Here is a 27,002-nt window from a genome sequence, read left to right as displayed (position 1 = left end):
TACCTTCCCTGCATCTCAATTACTAAAAGAGCCCAGGCTTCTTGGGTTCGAATACAATGAGTGTAGCTGATACAGATATGGATATGCACCACCTCCAAGGAAAACTCAGGGCTATGGAGCTTCAATACTAGTTAAGGCAATCATTGCGTGGCACTGACTAACACGTGGTGATTTAAAATGGAGCGTGCTGCCATGTGAAAAAAGCATTAACTGACAATCTTGTTTTGTTGGTTTTTTTTTTAAGGAAATTGATTTGCCCGTTTTGACATCAGTGCTATTTTCCATCTTTAAGCAATGGCAATACTTACAATGCTTTTAAGTTCAGAAACACAGCAAGAAGCAAAAGAAATCTCACATAATACAAACATCTTTTCATCTTGCTTAAATTTCTTTCTAAAAATGTAATATTAATCTAGAAAGCCCAAAAAGACCAGCATATCAAGTGAGGCAGCTGAGCCATGTGGTAATACTTTGCTCGTGATGAGCTTAAAGACAAAACAAAGCAAACTCTCTCTCCTTGAAGTTTCACAAGTCTGTCCCAGCGTAGTGCCAAGTCAAACAGGGATGATGTGACTGCAAAGAGCAGAGATGGGAACAGATTCTGAGGAGAACAGGCAGAGCAATAGCTAAACACCTGAGCACAGATAAGAGCACTGTGCTTGCAAGGTAAGTTTCCAGATGTAGCAAATAAAAGCTGCTGTGTTATCACATGATTGCTAGTCTTGGCTGCCGCTCTCCATTCTTCTGTAAATATGATTACAGAGAGAAGAAAGCCATTTGGTTCTAAAAAATTCATTGTAAGCAAAATTGGAAAAACTGCTGTTAGCAACTTTGACTGCTTTACACTGAGCGCCCTTCTCAGTAGTTCTGTATGTAATGCAGTCACTCATACCTGTCCAAAGCCAGTCCAGCACTAGAGCTCTGGCTTGCTGGCAGAGGTGTACAGAACAAGTGGGTGAGAAAACAAAACTGCTAAAACACAAAAGCAGAACCTTAATGTATCCATGCAATGACAGTACAAAGACCAGGCTGACCTCAGAGCTCAGTCCGCCTATCACACCAGGTGAGTTTAATTGTTACTAAAGAGCTCTGAGGAGAAGGACCTGAGTGTCCTGGTGGACAACGAGGTGGCCATGATCCAGCAGTGTGCCCTTGTGGCCAAGAAGGCCAATGGTATCCTGGGCTTTATTAAATAGAGCGTGGCCAGCAGGTAGACGGAGGTAATCCTTCCCCTCGACTCTGCCCTGGTGAGGCCACATCTGGAGTATCGTGTCCAGTTCTGGGCTCCTCGGTCCAAGGAAGACAGGATATTTTTTTGAGAGAGTCCAGCAGAGGACTACAAAGATGATGAGGGGTCTGGAGCATCTCCCTTATAAGGAAAGGCTGAGAGACCTGGGGCTGTTCGGCCTGGAGGAGAAGGATGAGAGGGGATCTCACCACATAAACACCTAAAGTACAGGAGCCAAATGGATGAGAGCAGGCTCTTTTCAGTGGTGTGCAGAGACAGGACACCAGGATCAGCAGGCAAAAGCTGCAACACAGGAAGTTCCATACAAATATGAGAAAAAACTTCTTCGCTTTGAGGGCAACAGAGCACTGGAACAGGCTGCCCAGAGAGGCTGTCGAGTCTCTTCAAAAGGTATTCAAGACTCACTTTGATGTCTTCTTGTGTGACCTACTGTAGGGAACTTGCTTTAGCCAGGGGTAGGACTGGACGATCTCCATAGGTCCCTTCCACCTCCTATGATTGTGTAATACTGCATCATTGCACTTACAAGATCCCTATCTAAAAGCACAGCATTTTATATTAAAATGGCATTCTTGAAATCTGTAATGCTAGTTGGAACATAAAAGCATTTTAATATGCCTTAATAGACATTCTTTTGTGCAGCTTGTTTAAGAGACAAGGCAGGATTTGCTACACTTATGACAAAAGACACCTATGCAAGAAAAGTTTACAGTAGTGCTTGCTGCCTTGCATTACACTCCCTTCTCAGCCAGTTTCTATTTGACAGCAATAGAAATTATTACTTTTTTTTTTTTTAAAGAAAAAAAAAAATATTTTGAAAAGGAAAGGAAGAGCCAAATTTTAAGCAAAATTAATTGGTGTTGATTTTGATTAAGGGTAATGCAGTCAAATCACAATGACTTTAATTTGATCCTTCTAAACCCTGTATTTCAGTAGTCAAGATTCAAAGGCCTCTTATTTATATGCCATTATTCTTACCAAGAAATTAAACAAGCATTAGGTGGAAAAGGGAAAATGGCATTTAGCATTCTTGTTCTCATACATTTGATGCCATGTAAGAGCAGACCAAAACCCAAAGTTTTCACCCATGCAGCTCAGTAACGCTGTGCTGCACAAGTAAAACCCTTGTTAATTTCTGGGCATTAGCAAAAACAAAAAAGTACTTTCTTGTTCATTTCCTGGCTGTGCTCTTTAGCAACAGGCACAAACAGAAGCAAGGAAAAGAAAGCAAGGATGAAACATATCCTGAGACGGAATCCGTTAATACACTGTTAGGTTATTAAATCATCCCAGTCCTCCCACTTAAATCCCTAACACATAGCCTACATAGATTTCCACTCTTGTTGTTATTATTCTCCTTTCTGTCTCACATTAGCATGGGTCTCCTTATGAGCAAAAAAATTCAATCCTAATCTAAAATCAGACCAGGCACCAGAGCAGGATGGGCACTTGCCTCCAGCTAAATTCTACCTGCTTTACTGATGGAAGCAGCTCCCTAGCCTCAGCCCTGTTTGCGTATGAAAGACAAAAACAAGGAGATGGAGAAACAATCATTTTAAACAGAAGGACATTCATCCCCTCTGAAGTAAAACTAGCAAGTTGCAGGAGTACTCCCCTTCAGGAAAGGATTTCTCAATGTCTCTCTCACTTTGTTTGGGGCAAGGCAAAGGGAGGGAGATGACAGAGAGCAAATTGGTTTCTGCTCCCGTGTAACCCCACCCAAGACCAGATACTCATCTCTTTTTGGACCAAAAACCCTTTCTGGCCTCCGCACCCGGGGCCCTGGGAAATAACATCCAACAGCTGCACTTATCTCCCCCACTTGCTGCAGATGAGTGATGGAAAAGCAGTACTGTGGGTGCTGCTCCTGCCTTCCCTGGGGATCCCTGCAGGTCCCCTGGCACCACACCCCAAGGGTTCTGTGGCTTTCTGATCTCCCCCTAATCGAGCACCTCCTCCTTCTGCCAGCGTTAAACAGAGACAAACCTCGCAGGAGCCCAGCCTCTGCTTTGTCCCACTTTGTTGCCAGCATGCCCTCTCTTTCATCCTCGGCTGTAGCCAAGGCTGAAGATGCCCTGGCAAACCTTCTATTTATAGGGAGATGCACAATGCCATGTGCATTCCTGCAGCCATGCTTTGGTCCAGGCATGGAAAGTAGCATGGAGGGTTGATACAAGCCTCCACAAGGGTGCTGTTGTGCTTCAGGAATGTGTCAGTGAGTTGCAGAGCCAGCATCAGTCCTGGTGTGTTGGAACTCCTGCTATCAGAGCACCTTGAGTGAAATTGACCAACACATGGCTCAATGGCAAAAGCCATTCTTGGCACAAACCTCCACCTGCAGCTTTTCTTTTTTTACCTCCTTCATTTTTAAGCAATGAAAATCAGAAAAGAGCTCGCTTTTCCTAACACTGTAATGAATTGCATGCACTAACAACAACTCAACAGTGTTTTAATATCTCAGCCCCAGTGGAAGAGGAGCTTACTCTGCCATTTGTTTCAACAGAATAAGCATATAACTGAGAATAAATAAAGGGAAATTGGAGATGGCCCACCCTTGCATAAAGTAGTTCATTTTTTCATCATGACTTTTCCATTTAATAAAGGTGAAAGCTTGGAAAACCAGAAGTGCCAAGAAAGTAGCTGGACAGAATCACAGAGTAAGAGCTGAAGATCAGCATACAGAAGAATGAAGAGTGCACAAACAGGGCAGGTGTACTTGGAAGAAAGAAGCCTGCAGAGCGCAGTCTGTTGTAGCTACCAAAATTCCAGGCTGTGCAGCATACAGAATAAAAGCTATTTGTACGTACAAACTCAAATGAGTCTTCCAGTATTCTTCTTGGGGGAAAGAAAAGGAAAGTTCTTCCTGCCTGCTAACACATTTCTCAAAAACAAAAGAACAAAAAGACCTATGAATGCCTATCAAGTTTTCTTAAAAAAAAAAAAAAAAAGAAAGAAAAAAAAAAAGAAATCACTGCCTTTCACCAAGTAACATAAGAAGAAACATATCTACAGGAACACACCTATCCTACAGCCATCTGCTGATGACAGAAGAGTACACAAATAGGTGCAGTCCAATCTGGATGGAACACACTTGCCCTTATCTGCATTCACAGGTAAACTATGCTCAGCATGCAGACGTGGCTGTTAACACAAGCAGCAGCAGCCAGTACTTTGACAGAGCGTGTGTATAAACATACCCTGGACACCAGGATCAGACAGGCATGCTAATAACCCGTTCTGGCTCAGCCCTCTTTCCCTCCTGCATTCCCTTTTACGAGAAGCTTTTGGGCTTTGCATTTTACCCACTTTCTATTTCGGTACCTGAGCTAAGATATTCAGTGCCATGTGACACACCACACAGCTCTGCGTGAGAGCCTCACTCCCTGCGTCCATTCACTATCTGGTATTTTTACCTGCCTGCTCCTGACTCCCAGCCTTCTTACACAGTGAGCTCCCTCAGTGAGCTGACCACTTCTAGGATGGAGTTGATTTGTGCTGCTCTTCTGAGGATCTCTCTTTTTTCTCTTCTGATCTCTCTTTTCTGAACAGAAATTTCAGAAAGTACTTCAAATGCAGTTCTGGTTTGCTTTTGCAAGTCAGCACAGAGTCAGATGCTCAGCCCACTGATTTTACTTCCCTATTTTATTGGCTTAGTAAAAGATGCAATCCAGCTTTCTTGCATGTCCTCCCCTTTGCCTTATGGGCATTGAGAGCTGTATTGTACCACAGCACATTTTTGGTAGCAGCATTTACCAGAGCTGGATTTCAGCGCAATGGCTTGTGCCATTTCAGCAGCTGGCTCATGGAATTGCTCCTACACTGAACATACTACCAACTGTGATCAGGATTCAGTTCCCAGTTTGTATTAGCCAAACACCAAGCAAGAAGTTGAGCACTTGAGCACACAGAACAGGGGAGTCGGCCCAGCCAGCAATGCCGTACAACTAACTGACCCTTGTGCACCTCTGTCTTTGGCTGCAAGAAGTTTGGTGAAGGTACTCTGTCAGTACTTGGTAACTTTAGCAGATGACCCTAGAGCAATGACTAAGAAGGGAAGCATCAGGGCTAGAGCGTGCCAAAAGCAAAGGTCAAAAAGTACACAAGCATGCCTGTGCTGGAGGGCTTTCACTCTCTCCCCATACTCAACAGTTGTGTAGGATACAACCTCAGCATTAACCACCTGCACTGAAAGTAGACGAGTTTCCCATTTTGAAGCACTGACAAGAAAGGAGGCTTGTCTATATGCACTCCAAAGGCTGTGACAGAGATATAAAAGTAGTACAACAGTTCACAATGCTACAAGAAGACTACTAGTTGCTTCTAGTAACAGCTATGTCAGCTGCTAGGAAGAAACCTACTCTCCCCACCACAAACCTGCAGTGGCGGCACATAAGCAATAAAAAATAGCAGACAACATTTGCTTTTCAGACACATTCAGTCTTTTAATTTTGCAATGTCTATAACACCCTCTTCCTACAAAATGCTGACCATGTGTAGAAAGCAGCATGCTTCACAAAAATTAAGTCAGCAAAATTATTCCTTACTATATAAGGAGAGAAAGTAAATTCCTGAAGTTGCTTAAGTAGGCATTGGCAGAAACGGGAATGAAACTTAAGGGGCTTTTTCTGGTGGTTTTTTTTTCTTTTACATCCTGTACAATGTACTTTCACTCAATCACACCACTGCTCTGCACACAACTTTCTCTTGCAGCAGTCTTTTCTACTGGTGGCAAGGACTGAAATGACCTCAGTACACTTAAAAATTAATTATTTTGTTTTCCTGGTAATTTTATTTCCTCAAAACCAATGTAGAGAACTGTTGTGATGAACACTAACTGGGCAACAAATGTAGTATTTTAAGTAGCTGGAATTTGACTTAGCTTAACATATATTGCCCAAGTGCATTAGCTGAAATGGCTAACACAGAGATGAAGGTCTAGGGACCCTGCAGCATCTCACTGCTGACACCACGCACTGAAGAATGGCAGCGTGCTGGCAGAGGGGGGATTCTGGTGAGCCCACTGACTGAATCACAAACCGTGAAACAATTCTCCCATAGAGTCCAGGGGCTCATTCTTACAGTATTTAAACTGCACTCTTCCCCTGTGAATGAAGCCATGTAACACCAAGACACAACAGCAGCATTTCCTGCCGAGGAGCTTTTTCAGCAACACAAGCTCGGGTTACCCTGGCAAAACTGGAGGTGGATAACAACAAACACCAATGGTCAGGGTGTCCTGACATTTTTTCGTTCCAGGCCCTGAGCATTTCTGTTGCTACGCCTTTTACTGATCTAGCTGTTCAAAACAACAGCTTTCTGTGGTGGTGTTCAACCTCTAACTCACCTGACTTTACAAGTTTCAGCCAATCTTGGCTAAGTTGATTTGAAGAACAAGGTAGACAGTTAATGGCTTTTGGTTTTCTTTCTTTCTTTGGCTTCTTGGAAGTTTTACAAAAGCATACTGTCCTGGGGCAAAAGAACTGCTTTTGCTGTCCTAGTGAAAATATGCCTGTTACAAAGGCAAGTTACAAAGCTTAATATATTATATCACTGTTTGGACATGCACTGTAAAAGGTCAGAAAACTTCATCTAGCCTGAATCCATTCATGGACACAGGCATCTACAGGTACTGGCCTATAGGTCAGCTCAGGGCCTAAGGGAGACGGTGCATTTCACACCCTGTAACACCTATATATATATATTTTTTTCCTCCTAACTACTCAGCTCCTATAAAACACACTTAGAAAAAACCCCAAATCCTGTAACTGAAAACAGTGACACACTGAATCAAATGTGATCAAAAAGGGCACAGTGCACTCATAAAGATATTGGCTTTAACCATGTTTCAACCTGTACAAGCTACCCTTGCTGAGAACTAACGCTGAAACATGCCTCTATGAAAGGTGGTGGCTGCCGTGTTATCACCACCTCCCTCCTCCTCTCCTCAGAAAGATGTAGGGCCACAAGAAGCAGAACAAACGTCTCGCTGCAGCTGGGAGAAAGGAGAAACTAAAAAGGCTCAGCTGCTGGTACACAGAGTACTGCAGAAAACTTCCTGGAGGAGAGGGAGAGAAAATGAAAAGGGTATGCTCTAGTTACAGAGAAACCCAACAGAGGAATTTTACAGTGCATGTACTTTTTAAAAAGCCACACTTTTTACTTTAAGTCCATTCCATTGTACTTGCCAAAGGAAAGAAGGGAAACCTCACAGAGCGCCTGGAGAGGCTTCTCCTCAGGAAATCCTCCCATCTCCTCAGCCTGGGCTGCTGCTGCTGCTCAGGGCTGCCTGTCAGGCAATCTTTAGAAGCACGTTACCATGTCTGACAGCAAACCTCAGCCACAAAAGTTTCCAGAGGAGTTACCCTCCTCTGCGAGGTTTCTTATTTTCCCTATTGGCTGCACAGTGTTTCAGCACTCTGGTTAATTATATCAATGCTTAGATACAACTTCCCCTTCCCTCCCCTACCCCAAAAAAAGATGGTGTCTCAAGGCCCTGGCTGCAGGGAAATGGCTGCTGGCTTTAAATAATCCAGGTAGGGAGGCACGAGGAGGGGAGGAGGGGGACGAGGGGTTGGGGGGGGCAGAAAGCATAGAGAATGCCCCCTCCCTTAGCTAATAGGGGTGCAGGCAGCCTCTCTGGGACCAGTTCCTGTCACTAATTAGGGTGCATGCAGGTCTTGGGGCTTCAAAGGGACGCGGACTGGCCAGGGGGTGATGCGTGCAGGATGCATAGGGCCACAGCTCACTGCAGTGGGACAAAGGGCCCTATTCTGGCTCCCCACAGCAGGACAGTTCTTACCGTAATTAGAAGACAAAGATGTCGGATCTGGGATTTTACATAACTGGGAGAGACTCTCCCAAGCGGGAGCCTCTCTCACACAATCGGTGGATTAAGCATTGTTTATTTTGCTGCAAGTAAACAATGAGGTGCTCCCAGCTCGTGGCTCTGCATGAAACAGTGCTCCCGGGGAGCACAAGGCTTTTCATCAAGCTTTGAACAGCTAACCCCGCGATTTCAAGTTGCTCATTTGACAGTATCTGGAAGGGCAAAGGCCCACTCCGTGAATGAGCTGCTCCCAGGCAGACCCAGGGGCTGCCAGACAGCCCTGCCATTCCTTAATGGAGGAACAGGACAGGAAGATGCTGCGGGAGAGAGGCTGTACTTCACCAAGAGCTCGGCCACAGCCCGTTTGCGCCACGGTTTACAAAGAGAGGCATGTTGAGGCTGACAGAGCATCATCTGTTTCTTGGTTGTGACAACACAGGGCTGCCCACAGCAGTAGCTGCAAAGCAACTGCCAGAGCCAGAGCATCTGGGGCCTGAGGATGCACAACATCTGATACCTGCTGCACAGAAGTCCTGATCAAGTGACTTGAATTTTACAATGCTGGCAATAAAAAGAGACTGAGCGTGTTCTGCTCCCTGCCCTTTGCTCCTAGCACAGCTGCTCTCCTTTTTCATTTGTTTGAACTTTGTTTAAGTAGAGTTCTTCCTCTTAGTCTTCTACAATAAGGAAACACTGGGATTTGATGAATGCCTTCTAACACTTTGCAGTTTGCTCCCCTGCCACAAACACACCCATACACACATACCTCCTGCTCTACTATTCTAGCAGTGTTTTCTCATCTCTTCGACTCCTTCTCTTAAAAAGACACCTTCGTGCCTCACAAAAGGAATCATTTCAGTCACGTTAATTCAGGACTGAAAACAGCACACCACAATCAGCACATTTTGTTGAATCCCGCAAACAGTCCTGCAAAACTCTGGGGACCAGGGTATTGCAGACCCTGCCTGCCTAGGACTTTCATCCTGCAGAGATGAAACAGTCACCTGAACAGCAGCCCAGACTGCTCTGCTTACCAGAGGATTTTCTGATAGGTTGGGGCAAGCAGACAGTGACATCTGACTCGTCTAGACCAGGACAAAAGGTATATTTTAAGCCAGATAGGTAATGCAAGTTGCATTTGAATGTGTTAGCTGACCAGGGAAAACCATGGCTTCCTTGTCTTGCCCTCTCTCTACTGAAATGTCTTAAGTTGCTAAAGCAAATATTTGACAAAACCCCCTTTGTCATTGTCTAGACAAGCCCTAAAGACCCAGTACTACCCTTAACTCATGCCCACAGAGCATGACAATCATACCTTTGATTTGGGGACACTTTTTAGCCTGTGCAGCTCAACACAATTATGGGAAGCAAAATCCATGTCAGGAGAATGTTACCCAACAGTAAGTCAGCTAATCCTAGGGAAAGAGCTACATGAAGAGGTACATGAAGAGACTGCTTGCACAGTGTCCTTCTGCTTTGCAGCAACAGACTGTGAAGCTCCCAGGCTAGATAAACTGTCTTTTATCCATCACCCAAAGCCAGAGAACCCTCCTGTCCACTCAGCTTCATAGCATATAGCCTAGCAAAGATGTTGTATCTTTGCAGAAACTTAGAAGTAAGGCTAGTAAATAACACAGCCACTTTCTCTAAAGTGTAAAGGGTACTCCAAAGTTATCTCAGAGATCTTTCAGTGGGGATACAGATCAACTGTTTCAATTTTGTTCTGTAATGAGAATTTACTTGATTGACTTCCAAAGCAGCAAACTTCAATTAAGTAACTATTATTTGCTGGACTAAGTTTAAGAAAGCATTTTCCAAATCCCCTCCACATAAATTACAATTACAATGCCTTAAGAAAATAATAAAAAAAAAAGGTTCTAAACATATTCACCAGTCTTTTCTAATGAAGTAAACAAATAAATAAATAACGAACCCCAGCTCTGCTCCATCCCATTCTATTAAAACAATGCCTGCAGTAAAGAATGTTGACACTCAAAATGTCAAATTCTGCTACCTTCTGAAAAGATCACTTGAGAATCCAATGTCCTAAACAAGCCTGAAGCGCTGACAGGTTTTTGCAAATGGATAACCTGCTTTTGTAAATTAGCAGCTTTTGTATGTGTTGAAACTAGACTTGGAATATCCCTTTTGTATCTTCATGTTATCTGGCTCTAGTTTTTTTTCTATTAAAAAAAACCAACAAACAGGAAATAAAAAAAGCATCAGAAATCTCAGGAGCAATTACTTGAACCAAAACACAAACCCCAAGCACCTTCCCAAACAATTAATAGCTAATTTTTCCTTATTAAGAGATGCTGATTTAAGCCAAAACCCAAAACATTCCCTAACCTCAATAGGCAGAAAAACATTACACACTTTGCAGAAGGTTTGGAACCAGAAACTCGTCTATCTCCACTCACTCCCATGACAAGCAGCAAAACTTCAGGCAGAAGAACCTCATGGGTTGGTACCTGAGTGGATTTATCTAGCTTTGCTTCCTGCTTTAAACATTTGCCATTTTATACAAAAACTGTGATAAGTTGGGAAGGGAGGAAGGGGTGCTTTAGTTTCTCCTAAAAACATTCCCAGCTATTAACTGGCAAGATCTCTTGTATCTGGAAAAATACATAAATAAGTAAGTAAGTAAATAAGTAAAACCTTCTAGCACACCGGTGACAAAAGATGAAGCAGAAAGATTCAAAACCAGTTCAAAATCAGAATGGGGGTCAGTTAGTAGTGCAGAGGTCTGAACAATGCTGGGTTTTTCTCCCCTCCCCAGCAGGCTCTCTGAGACCATCTGGCGACCAGAAATGCTCTCAAACCCACTTCTTACCTCAGTGAGTTATCTGGATGCGTCTCCATGTGGGACTCCAGCGCATACTTGCAATAAAAGTCTTTGAAACATACTGGACAATGGTAAGCGTCATCTTCTTTCCTATCCCCTTCACCATACTGACCATCCTCGACAACCTACAGAGAAAGGAAAAGAAAAAACCCTCACTGGACTGAATTTCAAGCAACAAACCAAACATGCAACCCATTCAAAGTCTTCCTCTTATAAGCAGAGCAGTGACTGCCATCTAACTTTGCTGCAGGTGACCAGAAATTGCTCATTTCGGCAACAGAGTGCGTGAGAGGCAGCGCATGTGAGAATACACATGGCAGGAAGGAGGCTCAACAAGAGATGAAGCACGCAGCGAAGTCGCAGATGCATCAGTTCTAATGAGAAACTGCTATCTGAACGACTCATAAGCCTGCATGTTTATATACCACTGAACCAGCATTCCTCCTCCTTCAGAGAGCCAGGCGAGCTGTCAGCCTAAATTATTTATGCCACTGAAATACTGCCAACTGCTAACTCAAGTGGTCCATGGAAAAGCAATGAACTTCTGCGTGTTTTCTATAGCCCTCTTCTGATTACAGGGAGGAAAAGCATGCACGGAAACAAGGCTACTGAGCTACGTGGACCTGCTACCAGTTTGCCATTTAGAGACGAAGGAGAAAGGGTCGAGTTAATTTTGGCAGCCACCACACGTTTTGGATAAATGACTAAAATGCAGTAAAATATTTCATAAACAAAACCCTAATGGAAATGTCTAGCCTTCGCATAAATATTTTCTGGTTGCTCTTGCAACTCAAATAATGCAGGATTATGCTACTGCAAAAGGGAAACATACTATAGATTTCTTTTTCTCCAGTCATAACAAAAATGCACTTAAGTTGTTTCTTAAGTAAACACTTTTTTTGAAGTTCAAATCACCACCCTGCAAGAATACTATAAATTAAACAGGAAATAAAATGGGGGAAAAAAAAGAGCAGCAGTGAAAGAATAGCTTATCATCTTCTCATCCAACATTAGCTAATATATACAATCAATAAGCATATATGCAATCAACGTGCTAAATGAGAAATTTAAACAGCAAAGAATAATAATAATTCTTTCAATTTCTGAATTAGAAATGCATTTTCCATTTCAGACAACACTGTTGGGTACAGAGGAAAAACAGGTATCTCAAATCGTACAGGACTGCAATGAGACCAAATGTTAATATTCCAGTGCTGACTGCATGAGCACAACGGCCAAAAGCATAGGAGGCAGTCAGGAAAGGCTTTTGCTTCATGCCTGGGAACAAACCTTTTTTGCAGGTGTCCTTTCCTCTCTGTCCATCTCAGCATCTTGACTGAACTTCCGCTTTGAAGACAATCGCTTGCGCTTCAGCGGAGACGGGGGAGTTGTGCTCGCCGTGCTGTTTGGATCCTTCTCATGAATCTTCATGTGCCTGAGCAGGAGGGGGAAGAAGACGCCATCAGCGGGCCAATTGGGATGGGAAGTCCACACCAATTTTAATGCCAACACCACTTCCAAGCTTTGCCTTCCAATGATCCCAGCACAGATCCCATGAGTTGCATTGCAGTCCTGCCAGTCCTGAAATACCCAGCGTGGGTCTTCACAGCACCCAGGAGTGTGGGGCTGTAGGCCATCACTTCACTACCACCTGCACCTGCATCCATCCCGCATTACCCCCAGGCTCTTCAAATTTCAACTGCACACATGAAGTGGAAATAACACTGGTAACACTGTGAAGCTGCAGCAAGCATGGCTTGTGAAACTCTGTACTGCTAAAATGCCTTCCTCAACCCACATCCCCAGGACAAAGACTACTTACTGTCACAGTGACGCTGGAAAGGGGAAAAGAAGGCTCCACAAAACCTGCTTATATTGCTCCAGGTTAGAAGTACCATCACTGCAGGATGTTCTCAATCCAAACCCCAGCAGTAACTAAGACACCTAGTGTATTTCTTTGGTTCTTTGGTGCAGCACGTAAACCCAAAGAACAAAATGGCTGAGGAAGCAATCTCATGCCCATACACTTGGCTCACTTGACTCTCAGTTTGCTACGTTTGCAACCAAGCAAGATGCTCCCACCCAGTTCTCTTCAGTTAGATGACACATATTACTTCACTTTTCTTTTTCCGAGTACTCAACGCTTAACTCGTACTTTTTAAAAACCAGATGCAGGGCTTTTTGCTTCAAATTAATAGTAGTCAAGTGCTTTTGACAGAAATCAAACTTAGGTTCCTTCATTCCAATACGCAACGGAAATTTTCACTTCTAATAGTTACAACTAGAAGTGCAGGAGAGAAGTGCCCTCTGTGCATCTGAATGACTTCAAAGCTGCACAAGGCAGTCTGTGTTAATGGTAGCTGGGCAAGCTCCTTCAGAAGCCACACCAGCCCAGCTCAGGATGGTGCCATTTCACTTGACTGCAAACCATCATGTTCAAACATGAGAGAATGTTGTAATGCAGGTGAGTCTTACACATCCTCACAGCTGCTTGGGAGTTATGACATAAAATCAATTTTAGTTTTGGATGCCAAGGGCGTGATGCTGCAAGATAACACACTGGACCAAACTGACCCATGGGCAGAGGCTGCCAGATGAGTGTCTCCCAACATAATACTTTCACAATCCCTGAATCTTTTAAGAAAGGGCAACTACATTACTGTCTCACACTACAGCCAGCTTCCTGAGGGTGTTATGCAGGAACAGCCTCCATTCAAAGCCCCAAACACAGCAGAACTGCTGCAAGATTAAAACGGCTGTTCAGCAAGTGCCTGTATTGTTCACCTACCCCCAGCATTTTGGGGAATCAAATTCAGCTCCCAGGCAACTCTCACAGGCCACAAAAACAAGGGATGGATGCTGTGGGCAGCTTACACTGTGAGAGGCTCAAGAAGAAGAGAACATCTGCATGCAGATGGCTGGTAAGAGACAACAGCCTGCAATGGTTGCAGATAAACTTGAGAAGCAACAGGAAACAACAGGGCAAAAAGGCAGTATCCAGTTCTGGAGGCAAAACAAGACCTGAAAGGTAGTTTGCTGCAATATTTTTTTTAATACATTTCCTTCTTTTTAATAAAGATTGCCATCCAGTTTTGAATCTTCCTCTAGCATATGCCTGTCTGTCCCCTCAACCCAAAAAGAGGCAGACAGACACACGGTCTGTGTGCTTATCCTGCTGGCAGTTTGGCTGGTATCTAGCCAGTATGAGTTGGCCAGTTACTTTCAGAGAGGGAGAGAATGAAAGCAATCAAGCTAAATTCTATTCAGCCAGAAAACAAACAAACGACAACAAAAATACTGCTATACAAAAAGTATGGGACTTCTTGTCTCTATTTTCATATCTCCTCTCTGTCAGAGAGAATTCCTGTTAGTAGATATCCATTGAAAATAGCTTCCTTAGGGCTAAGTTATATTCCCCTGCTCTTTGTCCATCTGCTTAGTTCTGCCTGTTTTGATGGAGCTGCACCTACAGGAGGAGGCTGCAACAGCACATCCACAGTGTGTGTACCAACAGGAGAAACTGCTGGTAATTGCAGATAACTCCAAGTCCAGCCTGCCACCTCTGCCTGCCTTGACACAAATCATGCAAACACGCTGGCTCCTGCAAGTCCCAAAAGCAGTTCAGCCACATCTGCAATAAAATGACTGCTAATAAGGCAGGGCTTGTTAATGTGGGTGCAGCAGTGCAGTGACTGGACTTAGCTACACCTGGTGTTGAAGCCATCAGCAGCCTGCAGTTTTCCTTCCTGCATAGCCATGCACACTTCTGCCATGCCCGGAAAGCAGGAGCAGAATCCATACCCACAGCAAGGAATGCGGTAATCCCTTCGTGTTTTGGTTTTGCATATTTGAAAGGAAGCAGCCTGAGCTATTGAGCTATAAACAGGAAGACACCCTGACTGCACCTTTGACTTTTACTGTGTAGGTCAGATATCACAGACACCACGACAGCTCTCTGCATGCAATCATTAGGAAAAAGAAAAATCTGAAGCTAAAGCAGCAGGTTCCAGAGTTCTCGAGGAGAGTTGCAACCTGTCCACATTGCAGTGAGCAGGTTTATTCCTTTGACAGGTTAAGCAAGTTTCACTACATCAAGTCAAGGGTGGAGAGGAAAAAGATTACTAGAGCTACGACCCAAGATAAGCAGGAAGATAAAGCCAAGCAGTACAAAGGATAGACACAATCTTCATCTCTCTCTTTTACTTTGTAACATGGATGTCATTCTGCCTCAAGAAAACATTTATCACCCAACTTCAGTTGAACTGCAGCAGATGCCAAGTCACATCCATAACCTTTCTGTTAAACGCTCCTTTCACCAAGGCTCCTTTTACTTTAAAAGTTTCCTAACTAAAATTAAAGGCGGGAATTAATGAAAGTATTTGTGCTGCCTCATCCTTTATCCTCCTTCAGAAGAGTTTGCCTTGATTGGATCTTACACTCAACATTGAAAACGTTCAATTTAACATCAAAAATGTTCACTGTTTAGCCTGCCAAGACACAAGGAGAACAGGAACAAAGCTGTGCTTAGAAGTTATTTTCCCATTGTGACTATAACAACATATTTTGGCCCAACAACACTGGCATACTTTGAATACGAAAGCCATGCTTGTAAGTCAGCCTGGCTTTCAGCACCTACAATGATAAAGGAAAACGATACGACACTCATCAAATCTAGAAGAAAAAAAAAGATAAATGCTCAACACTTTAAGTGAAAATGGAATGCAAAGTAAGGCCATGCATGGAAATGCTCACATTCAGCCACAGACCTGCGTTACAGTAATAGCTGCCAGAGCACTGAAGTGACCACCACCTCAACTCAAGAGAGATCCAGAGCTGCGACTGACGGAACTTTGCTTTTTCTTCTAATTTAAATTGACAAGCTGTGGCTCTGAGCCGCCCTGCAGAGCAACCCAAGAGCAGCAGACAAGCTTGGGATGGGGTGGAGCCCAGAAAACTGCACTTCAACTGTGGTCACCCATCTCCTCGGCACGCATGCATGCACACACTGCACACACACACATGGACAGTACTGAAGGTGGAACACTGAAATGTTACTACGAGTCACAAGATGAAGTGATGGGGAGAAAAATTTATGCTAAACAGACTGCCCAGTACCACGAGGTAGCTAGCTTTGAATACTATCTCAGAGGAAGTGGTAGAACTTTAGTTAGAATCATTTCAGACACAGAGCCAGAAAAATTTGCAAAGAATAATCCTGAAACAGCAAGAGAAAATTGTATCTTTTTCACACGAGGTTTGATTCACCTCTGAACTCTGCACGTTTAAGAACTGCTATGCAAAAAATGCAGATAACTCACTACACACTCTGCTTTTCACAGCACAGCTGTATGTGAAAAAGTTCTCATGATCTGTTTCCTCCCCCTCACTAAAAGAATTTCACAGGTGAGCCAAGAGGATCCAACTGTGCTGTGACTGTGTGCCAGTCAGCCCGCCCAGAATAATCTTATTTTTCAACTGCTTCACTCTGTTTCATTTCATCTTCCCTGGGAGAATCACCTTCCGCTTCCCCTCTTGTGCCACTACTTTCTTCTTCCCTCCGATGTCATGTGAACAGAATGAGTAAGATGACAGTTGCACCAGAATTCCCCAAGCTTCTGAAAAAGCAAACGGGCAGAAAAACTCTCTGTCCCAACACTGTAATGCAAAGCATGACTTTGGAAGGGTGAATATTGGACCAGAACAGTGGCAAGTGAATGCTTCAGCACTTTTCACTGAAGAAGAGACTTTTGTGAAAACAAACACATGCAGAGCTCAAGTGCCTCACTCCTTTTTTTCCCCTCGGGTGCTGTTGGATCAGTGCCTAAGGGAGGTGACTCACAGTGAGGGGAAAAAAAAAGAGCATGTGTCCTGCTGAACCGATAGGCAGTTTCTATTGGTCACATCCCAATCTTTACTGCATCTCCAAAAAGGGTTGCTGTATTTTCTTAATGCAGAGGGGATTTGCATGTTGATCATATAAGCCTTCTGGAAGACTCAAAACAGGGCAGCCCACAGCTCCGATGCCAAAACCAGAACGTGGGAAGGTTTTGACTGGCTGGCTCAAGGCTAGAATGAGGAGTCAAAGCATCCTGAAAGAGGCAACTGCACAACGCAGCTGCTCCCAGCTCCAGGTCCCACTGAATTACGAATGAAACCAGGAGCTCCTGCTTTGCATGCACATAACCCCATCAGCACCCCTCTGGCTCCTAGAGAGGAAGCATCCTGCAGCATGTGTGGGAACCCCTCACCTCAGTCTACAGAGAGAAAAACCACACCATCACTGCGCCCCAAGTTTTCATGGCTGCTGATGTGCTCCACGTCCCTAAAGAAAGGGCCTGCCTGCCTCAGAAGCCCAGGCAAAAGGATGGTGTGAAACAAAGGGTTGGATGTGCAGCCTATGAGCAGCGACCGCAGTTAAAGCCTCTCCCTTCTAACCACGGCAGCACAAGCAGTGCTGGCTTTCAGTCAAGCAGTTTATGCCAGGTAGGTCTGATTAGAAGGAGCAGCGTGTCCAGAGGGGAGCAGTAAGCAATTTCAGTGGGGCCCTGTTGGGAAAGTCCCAGCATCTAAATCAAGATTAATTCTTGAGCACAGGATCCAGTGCATGTATAAACACCCTCCTCCTCCCTCACAACTCCACTCCTGTGAAAACGCAGTGGGGAGGCCAATGAATCTGGGCATTATCAGCCCAGAGCGATCATCTGACAGTATCAAGTTCAAGTTCTGGCTTCATATCCCACATATTATTCTGAGTTTCTCCACTTTACCACTAGATGTACCCTACACACTGTTGCACACTGCGGTTCCTCATCTCCCTCGTGACTTCTTGGTATCAGAATCTAGAGGATGATTCTCACACACCTGATGCTTATCTAAAGACATCCAAACACTCAAGAGACTGAACCAATGCCTTCTATGCTTTACCTTATGTAAAATACAGTACTATTTTTATTTAAAATATTACTTTTTTTTTCCCTCAGACTATAGAGTTGCTCAAGTTCACCAAGCCAGCCTGGGAAGCCTGAACTGGTCAGATGCCCAAAGTACAATTTAACTGATATAATTGCTTGACCTCTTCCATTGTTACCTGAGATCTTTCACTTACTTTGCTAATTTCAAGTAACAGTAAATACTCCCTGAAGAATCAAAACAACATATCTTTAGTAATGTCCAGTGAATAGTATATTTATCATTCAACAGATGAGCAATTATCTTTGTTTAAACATGTATATATATATATATATACACACACATAAATCTTTTGTCTAAGCTTCAATTTTTGCGCCACCATATCAGAACCAACAAGAGCGCAGGATGCCCGCAAGCAGGTTGAAAACTAGACTGTGATGTTCTTCAGGCTCAGAGAGTAAGAGAAGACAGACTTCAAAATTGCACTTATGTCTCTACTGAGCAATTTCTGTGCCATGACACCTTTGTCAGTGTTGTTTTGTTCTGCTTAACAAATTTCACTTCAGCCCAAATAGCCTAGAAATGTAGGAATCATAGAATCATAGAATCACCAAGGTTGGAAAAGACCTAAAAGATCATTCAGTCCAACCATTCATCTATTACCAATAGTTCCCACTAAACCATGTTCCTCAACACCACATCCAGTCTTTCCTTGAACACCCCCAGGGTGGGGGTAGGAAAACACAGGAGCTCCTCTTCAAGGCTTCTGCCATTTGACATACATGAGAAATAAATCCTAGACAAACAGAAAGCAGAGCAGCAGCATTTCTAGGAGCAATCACTTAATACACTGCTGCTAACCCTCTCCTTTGTGTCTCGTGAACATGACTGGAACTTAAGTCAAAAGTAACATTATACCCTTGGGTTAAGAAGTTTAGTCAGTTGTTTGTTTGTTAAAACATGCAGAGAATCTGTATCGACAATGTATTTCCAGTGCTAATTACAAACAGAAGCCACTTAAGAGAGCAATTCACTCAGCTCTTGCCAGTTGTAATCACAGGAACCAGAAAGACGCAGGTAATTTTGCAAATCAGACCCGATTTGTACTTGGATGAGTTTGTGTTTGTCTTCTCTTCTTGGCTCCTTCACTGTTTTTATCCTCAAAACAACAAAAATGACCCCAGAAGCCCTCAGACATGCATGCACACTTCAGAGCAAACCGAAAGACACGCCAATACCGAAAGCTCAACCGTTTGGGAAATGCCTTTTTACAACACAAAACAGGTTTCAAGTACCACCAAGCAATCTGCTCTTAACCAGCAGCGAACGCTAAGGTGCGGTAAGGGACCAGCCGCAGCGCTGAGGGAGGGAGCCCTTGCAACACAAGCAATTCCGTCGAAAGAGCCGGGTGGGGCAAGCAGGTCCCGGGGAGGATCGGCTCAGGAAGCACTGACTCACTGTAGCCGCACGCCTGCAAGCAGGAGATGCTCCAGCACGCGCTCACCGGCCTGCAATCTCGCGGCGCAGTGGCACGGCTCGTTATCCCCACAGAGGCCCCAGCGCTTGTGAGCTCCCTGTCTATCAGGGCTAGCAGGGCCCCGCGAGCCCCCCCACACAGCAGCATTCCCCTCAGCACCCCTGGGAATTGATGCATCTCACAAGGCCACACTGATGTGCCTTCGGCATCCTCCGCGCAGCCTTCTGGGCCGTCTTAGGCCTGCTATTCCCCTGTGCAATGAGGCAAAGCAGAGCCAGCCTCGCAGCAGGGTGGCAGGCAGCATCATTAGGGTGACGTGAGCATTATTATTTAGCTGCGCCGAGACTGCCCGCGTGCACCTGTGGTTACGTTCACATGACAGCCTAGAAATCCCTCTTCAGTGCTACCAGGATGGTCTGCAAAGTTAACCACCGCCACGCAGCTGCCAATACATGATACCTAAGGATATACGATACATCTACATGCACACAAAGCATTTTGTATTTTTATCCTAGAATAAAATTTTGCTTTGCTGTGAATAAAGGCAAGTTGCATGCATGTGTGAGAGGTAAGATACCGATCTACACAGAATGTGGGGGGGAGGTACCATTTCTGAATAATTATGCTGTATTCACAGATATTTAAGCAACTACTTGCTACGCAGAATCAGCAAGTCAGAACAGGTTGAGATTGATACAACTGCATTCCCAGCCTGGCTCAAAGTCACTCCTGTTCTCTACTAGAAGTGTTGTCAGAACACCTCAAAGGAAAACAGGGAGACAAATATTTGCCTGATGATGCTGTGACAGGGAAGTGATTCAAAACATGCCTGTGAAGCACAGCTTACCAAAGGACAGCAAAAGAAAGCACCCATCTGCCCTTCACATCAAACCTTGCATAAGTGAGGTCAAAAGAGGCGAGAAATGCAGTGTGAGCCTCCCAGTATCACTGCACCCAACTGCCTGCAGCCTGCATTAAATTCAGAGCAGACCTAAATCAGCACTGCCAAATAGCGCATGGAGACTTCTAAGCCATAAGAAACCCTTTAATAAGTATTAAACGAGATCCCTCTGAGGCCCCCGTGCTTCTTTAAGCTTGGAGACAAAAGTTTATTAACAACAGTAAAACTAAGCAGGAATAAGGTTTTAAAAAGCGTACCAAAAACCTGGCCTGGGACATTTTGTACCGCTGTTTTCTCTCATCTTTTTGGAAACGTGTGATTTTCAGGCACCTCCTTTAGTTGTCATGGTCTAAAAACTTACTCATTAACTTCAGAGTTGGTTTTAAACTACACATTGAAAGGAAACAAGTGTGATTAGATGGCAAGGACAATTGGAGCAGTATTAAATAACAGCATCGGGGAACAAAAGAGAGAGAAAATCAGAAAGGGATGTCAGAAGGAGGAAATGGTTTGTCCTAAGAGCAAATAGGGTTGGAGAAGTCCCAGGTACATCTTGCCTTCCCCCCCAGACCGCACCCCTTGAACAACCAAGCAAACGAGGCCTCTGTGACTTCCCAGAAACAGGCAGAGCCCTCCCGCAGTTGCTGCCCTGTCACACTCCGCTGTTGAGCAATCTTGATGGCACCACACAGCAGAGAACAACTTGCTGCGTCACACAGCTCAAGGAGGAAAAAATAGACGGCCGCAGCACTGCTGGGGACACCGTGCAGATGGAGCTTTGTACCTCCCCCCGCACGCTCGCCTGCAAACAAGGAAGCTGCACGAGATAACAGAGGCACATCTTTATGAAAGCAGGGTCTCCACGTTACCCTGGTATCAGTAGTCACCATGCAACTTGAGGGGCAAGGAAATGAGGGTTATCGGGGCACGCACGAGCTGTGCAAACTTCTGCTCGAGCTGAGGGCAGAACCCCAGCACACGAGGCTTCACGTGTTTAGCCCATTTCCTCTCCTGTTCCTGAACATGTGGTCCTCCTTCCTCACCAGCAGTGATCTCACAGCACCAGGAAAAGGTTTCTCATCTTGTTCCACAGCTCCACTTTAGACAAGCACAGCAGCTGGAAACAGAAGTCCTGCACGACTAGCACTGCTTTAGAGGCATCAGCAGGAACCACCGCAGAATGTGGGGATTTTGGGACGTCTTTCCACAAAGTGCACTGGAGAGCTGATGCTGAAGAATCACTAGAAATCACTGCAAGCATTTAGAAGACTTCAGCTGAAAGAGCAGCCTGACAAAGGCAGCACACTTGTTGATGCCTTCAAGAAAGCAAAAGCAGTGTTTATACACTGTGTGCTGTTCACTTGTTGCATGGCGTGAGCACTTGATCATGTCTTTGCCAAAGCTGTGCATCACACAGGTGAGCACTGCAGCTAAAAAATGAGTAGAAGGCCCTGGCTAAGACCATTTTTTAAAGTTAGAGAAGTTTTTCCAAGTGCTGACAGTCCGCTATGAATGAACAGCATATTTTTAAAAGAGGGGAAAAAAGAGAAAGGCAAAAAACCCACTGACCTGGAGAGTACATACTGCAATGTACTGGTTGCAGCACGCAGAGCTAGAACAGGTTGAGCGGGTTGGATACTTGGGGGGAGAAGAGGTAAAGCTGGAAGATATACATTAAAGCTGGAACGACGGCAACCACAAACAAGGTATAAGATTGACTTTTTCCTCCTCCTCTTTGTACTTGGCCCAGGAGTCTTTTCAGACAACACTGAGCACACTCATTAGGGAAGCGATGCAAGTATTTCCAACGTGCACACACAACAGGCTAAGCAAGGATGACCTTAACATACAAACTTTCCCAGCAAACTTTCTCAGCAGCCAGCATTTACTATACAGAATTGCTCCAAAAAAAGCCAACCAGACAATGCACCGCTTGTTAACCTTGAGAGCTCACATCTCTGCAAGCCTCACGTTACCATCAGGCTTATGGCAAAGGACTAACTGGTTGCTGAGACCACCTGGATTTTCTAGTGCTTGCAAAGCTAAAGCTTCTATTTATTCTGTAACTCCTCAAGGTGAGAAGAAGAGGTAGCATCCCTGAGAATACTAAACCTTTGGAGGAGGTGATGTTCCCAAAAGGGTACTAATGCGGAAAGATCAAGGCCTCGTGCAGCCATGTGCTCTGCAACCAGGGTCTAATCTGTCAAGTGGTTTGTGCTCGTTTGAACTGTGACATGGTTAACAAAGCAGCACTAAGCTACGCTGAATGCACTCTGTTACACAGAGATTTATGTTACTGCCTGTGAAGAGGGTGGCATTACTCTGGTGTCAGACCACCTTCCCTCCAAGCACCACTTGTACCACAAACATCAGCTCACCACTGAAGGCAGCATCTCCTTTTTGCCTACAGAAAACTAAAGCCTAAAAATCCACCACCTTACAAAGTACAAGTGCAGATTTAGATATTAAGGAAAGGCAGCGCACACGAAATCTAGGGCTGAAAAGCCAGTGGATTCTTTCTTATGTTTAGGTACTGAAGAGCTGTGGAGATGCAAGTATAATGTTCCTCATTGTGTATGCTTCAGCTCTCAAGAACAATAGAGCTAATTAAGGTTAGCATATAAATCTTAACTCCGCACTTCCTTGCTTCGCTTGATTCTAATCAGATCTCAACATCACTGTTTTTGTGTTCACTTCCTTAGCTGGTCTTTAATGATAACTGAAGGGGGATACTGTCCAAGGCTACAAGCAATGCTTAACATGCCTGAAATCATAGCATCTCCTTACAGCTCTCACGGCTCACACTGGTCCTGTGACACAGGAGCTCCTTTAGGTTACATTACAGCTGAAGATATCCCCTTTTTTTTTTTTTTTTGGAGCATCCTATTGACACATCACGTTAATTAAATAATGGTTTGTGTCAATCTTTACAAAGATGATCAATCTACTCAGCAACAGTGAGACAGACGAAAGCTTCTGCCTGGACTATTAAAAATAATTTGTCCTTCTCATTCTCACCAAAGACACAGAGAAACAGACTCTTACTGCTAGACACTGCTGTTGGAAAATCCTGGCCTTTTTCTTCCTTTTTGAAATCTTCAAAACACAGAGGTCTCAGCAGGGTACCAAACATTTACTGTGGACATCCCTGCTGACAGGAGAGACCAAAAACATTTCTCTCCATTTCCCCACCTTTATTTACAAAACGTATTAATGAAAATGTAAGAAACAGTTTTCAACCACAAAGAAAACTAAAACAGGTATCATATCTCACTTGCCTTCTACAGCTCCGGTTATCAATTACTAGAAGCTGCAATTAGTCCTTTGTGTTAGTTATCCCTGCTCAAGAATTAGGGCACTTGTATTTGCTGAAGCTTATCTTTTACTAGCATGCTGACAGCGGTTAAATCATCCCCCACATGTAAGGAATGGATTTGAAAGCCTGTAATACATCCTGCTTCTTCGTATTTAAGGGCGCTGAAATAAAAGCTCCTCAGGAGATGACCAAAGAGACATTTCCATTGTGCAAGACAATAAACAAGGGCCTTTTCACACATGTGAAGTGTCAGTCATTTTCAGTGTGGCGAGTTCCTTAGGCACTCGCTTTTAGCTTCAAGATTTTATGTGTCCCATCTCCCAAAGCTACCAAAAATTTAACACCAAATTTCCAATTGGCCATCTGTGCACCAGAAAACAAACAACACTGTAATAAGACAGTTCCCTTCTGAGAAGCAAAACAACAACAAAAACAGTTCATCGTCCCATTTGGCCAGACTCTGCCTCCAAAAATCTCCATATTAAACAAATGCCAGACTGCACGCATGTGCTACACTGCAGAGATCCTATTTGTACTTTGAAGCTGGGCATTGTTACTGCACTGCACCCCACAAAGCACACACAGCTTACTGGAAGCAAGCCAGCATCATAAATAACATAGGAGAATTCACAGGTGGAACACAGGGAGAGGATGGATTTAGCCAGATCTTGAAGACACTCTGCGTATTGGATGTTTGGGATGTCACAGGCAGCTTGTATTCATGCCTGACTGTAAAACACAGATCTTTGCTAAAGAGAGCTGGGAAATCATCAAAATTTATGAATCTCAATCCCTGTGCTATTCTGGGAATACAACATTCATCTTCCAATCAGTATGTTAAAGGCTTTACTTGCTGGTGAAGGAGGCTGACTAAAACATCAGCATTCACAGGTTACCCTCCAGCATGTGCATTTTCCATTTTTTCTCCAAAAACCCTCACTCTACAACACGTGCATACACATGAGGTGTTGTTCCAAAAATTTCAATAGCAGAGCAGTACCATGCATGCATAACAAAACCAGCTGTTCTTCTCTTGACACAATGTTAAAAAAAAAACAACACAGTTTGGGAAAATTCTGTAACACGGGGAACAAGACTGAGAAAGAAAGTGTCTTCTTAATTAAAAGAAGAAATACCTTCTTTGATAGGACCCTTTGTAAGCATGCTTCAAAGCATAGCTTCTGCAATCCAGATCTTCCAATTTGATTTTCAAAGACTTCTGCATGTGGTGGTTGCATGTGGTGTTTTGCATGTGCCAAAAAAAAAAAATCTCCAAACTCAGAGACCTGTTCTTGAGACAGCACATAAAGTTTGTGCCTACGAGTAACATGTCACTAAAATGCCACTATGAAAAATTTTGCCAGGCAGGGAGGAAGGACAGAAAGAAGGTCAATAACTGTGGCATTCTGGTTTCATAAAGAACACTTGAGTCAGTTTGCATTATCACACACACATACAGCCTGGTGAACACCAGGCATAGACACTGCAGCTTAGTTTACCAAACTTGGGAAGCTGTGGTTGAAAGACATGCATTTTCCCTTAACTCTTTTCAAACTTGCCATGGAGCCTGTAATTGCTACCCACTGGAAACTGGCAGGAAGGTCATTTCTCACCTCTCTTCTGGCATTTACATCCTATTAATGTTTCCAACTTGCGTGGAGAACGTGTCTCTGGCAGGGATGGAAATCTGATTTTAAAGTGATAGGTACAGACCATCCTTAGTTACAAAAACAGAAAAAGAGCTGTTGGTAGTTTTCTCCTACCCTGAAGGAAACCCATTTGGAGCAAGTGGAGGCATCACTCTTCCCCCTAAAGTCAGATGCATGTTCTACTGGAATGCAGCACAGTAAGTCAAGCAAACTCTTTTTTCTACCTTAAGGCCCCTTGCTAAAGCTTATGAATCACCACCACCACCACCAAGACCCCCATCAGCAGACTAACTCATCTGTTCACATTTTGGGGCATGCAGTGGTGGAGATAGAACAAGAAGCTTGCAACTTCCTATTTGGCAGCAGAAGCAGGACCCAAAAGAGCTCCTCAGAGTTGGCGTGATTCACAGATGAACTCCTTAGAGAGCTACAGTGATAGCACAGATGGAAAGCCTTCAGTAAATGCAAGCTATTGATTTCAGACACTTCTTTGGAAATCCCCAGACTTCTCAGAGTCACAGAAAACTCTTTATACACACACACCTTCTTTCCATAAGAGTTTATGCTCCTGCTAGAGATCTGAGAGTATCCAGCTTTAATTCACTGTGACCAAGACAAAGCTGCAGAGTCTGTGTCTCTGGTGGAGAAGTGTGAGGATTAGCATGCTCTGTACTACACATTTTCTTATGTACAGATCACAGTGCCACTCTAGTTACAGCAATTTAGAACTCAAGATTACTCTGATCTCCCTTCCTCTGAATTCCTAAAAGTCCCAAAAAACAAGCCATCCAAGCCCCACATCAGGCCCTCACACTACAAGGTTTGCTCCTTCTAGCTCTGCTCAGAAAGAAACTTGTGTAAAAAAGGCAGTGTCCTCTCCAGTTGTATTTCTCATCAAATCATGTTTCTGGTGTAGATTCTAAGCATGGATGGATCTCCCAGTTATCACACACTGCAACAACCCTCCTCAAATGGGAGCAGCAGCACTGAGATGGAGGCAGCTAGGCTGACAGCACATTCAAAGGAATGAGGGAATCAGCTTTTCATGCTATACATTGAGCACTCTCCAGAAATCCTTGCTCTCTCCAACTGTGACTGTCCCCATTGGAGGCTCAGGTCACTCTGGAGCAATCTGGCAGCAGTAAGAGAGCTTTCTGAGATGCCCTGAGCTCACAGTTCCTCGTTGAAAATCCTGGCCAAGAGTCATACTGGTCAGAAAAGGAAGCAGGCTTTAACCTCTTTTACTGAATGGTGCTGCACACGAGAACCTTCCTTCTCCACCCCTCTATTTGCAGTGCCCATTCAACTCGACTTGTTGACAAGGAGCCAAGGAGCACAACAAAAAGAAACTGGACCTTATGTGAGAGGCTCTGACTCATTTACAAATGAAGTGTTTGCTTGTATTGTGGGAGTCAGGAAGGGCAGCATCAATTTAACAGGTAAAGAGTACAAGCAACACCCCAGCACAGCTAGAAGAAGGCAGACAAAACAGTGTTCTCACTTGACAAAAACTAGGTATTGCAACAGAATCTTGCTGCGATTCAAAAAAAAAGGAACAAATTAGAGCTATGGAGGGTTTTTAATCCCTCCACTTAATAAATAGAGGGGAGAGAAAAATTACTTTTTAGGAAGATTGTGGCACTGATACTTCCTAACGGCAAAAAATCATATGGAACTTTTCTCCCCTCTTCCTCTGCTCTGCTGAATGTCTAACGGCCTGGCTGCTAGAGGTGGAAAAATGGATCCGAAATTTCATCCCCTCAGAACAGAAGTAAGCACTCTGGTGGCACAGCATTGCCCTTGACAAAATTAATCCAATGGATTTTTTAC

General features: G+C 44.1%; 1 protein-coding gene across 7 annotated transcripts in view; it reads right to left on the bottom strand.

The window, feature by feature from the left end:
• RREB1 (ras responsive element binding protein 1) overlaps positions 1 to 27,002 on the bottom strand; it is a 122,508-nt gene that overhangs the window by 29,039 nt on the left and 66,467 nt on the right. For all 7 annotated transcript variants that reach the window (XM_052697968.1, XM_052697965.1, XM_052697969.1 and 4 more), the window contains 2 exons: positions 12,211 to 12,355; positions 10,909 to 11,045 (listed from right to left, as the gene is read on the bottom strand). In XM_052697968.1, the coding sequence (XP_052553928.1) occupies positions 10,909 to 11,045; positions 12,211 to 12,355 (282 nt within the window). The remainder of the gene's footprint in view (positions 1 to 10,908; positions 11,046 to 12,210; positions 12,356 to 27,002) is intronic.

This window comes from Tympanuchus pallidicinctus, unplaced genomic scaffold (assembly GCF_026119805.1).
Source record: "Tympanuchus pallidicinctus isolate F22 unplaced genomic scaffold, pur_lepc_1.0 scaffold31, whole genome shotgun sequence".
Lineage (NCBI taxonomy): Eukaryota > Metazoa > Chordata > Aves > Galliformes > Phasianidae > Tympanuchus > Tympanuchus pallidicinctus.
The sequence above is the reverse complement of the archived record's forward strand: the minus strand, read 5'-3'. Positions and strand labels throughout refer to the sequence as shown.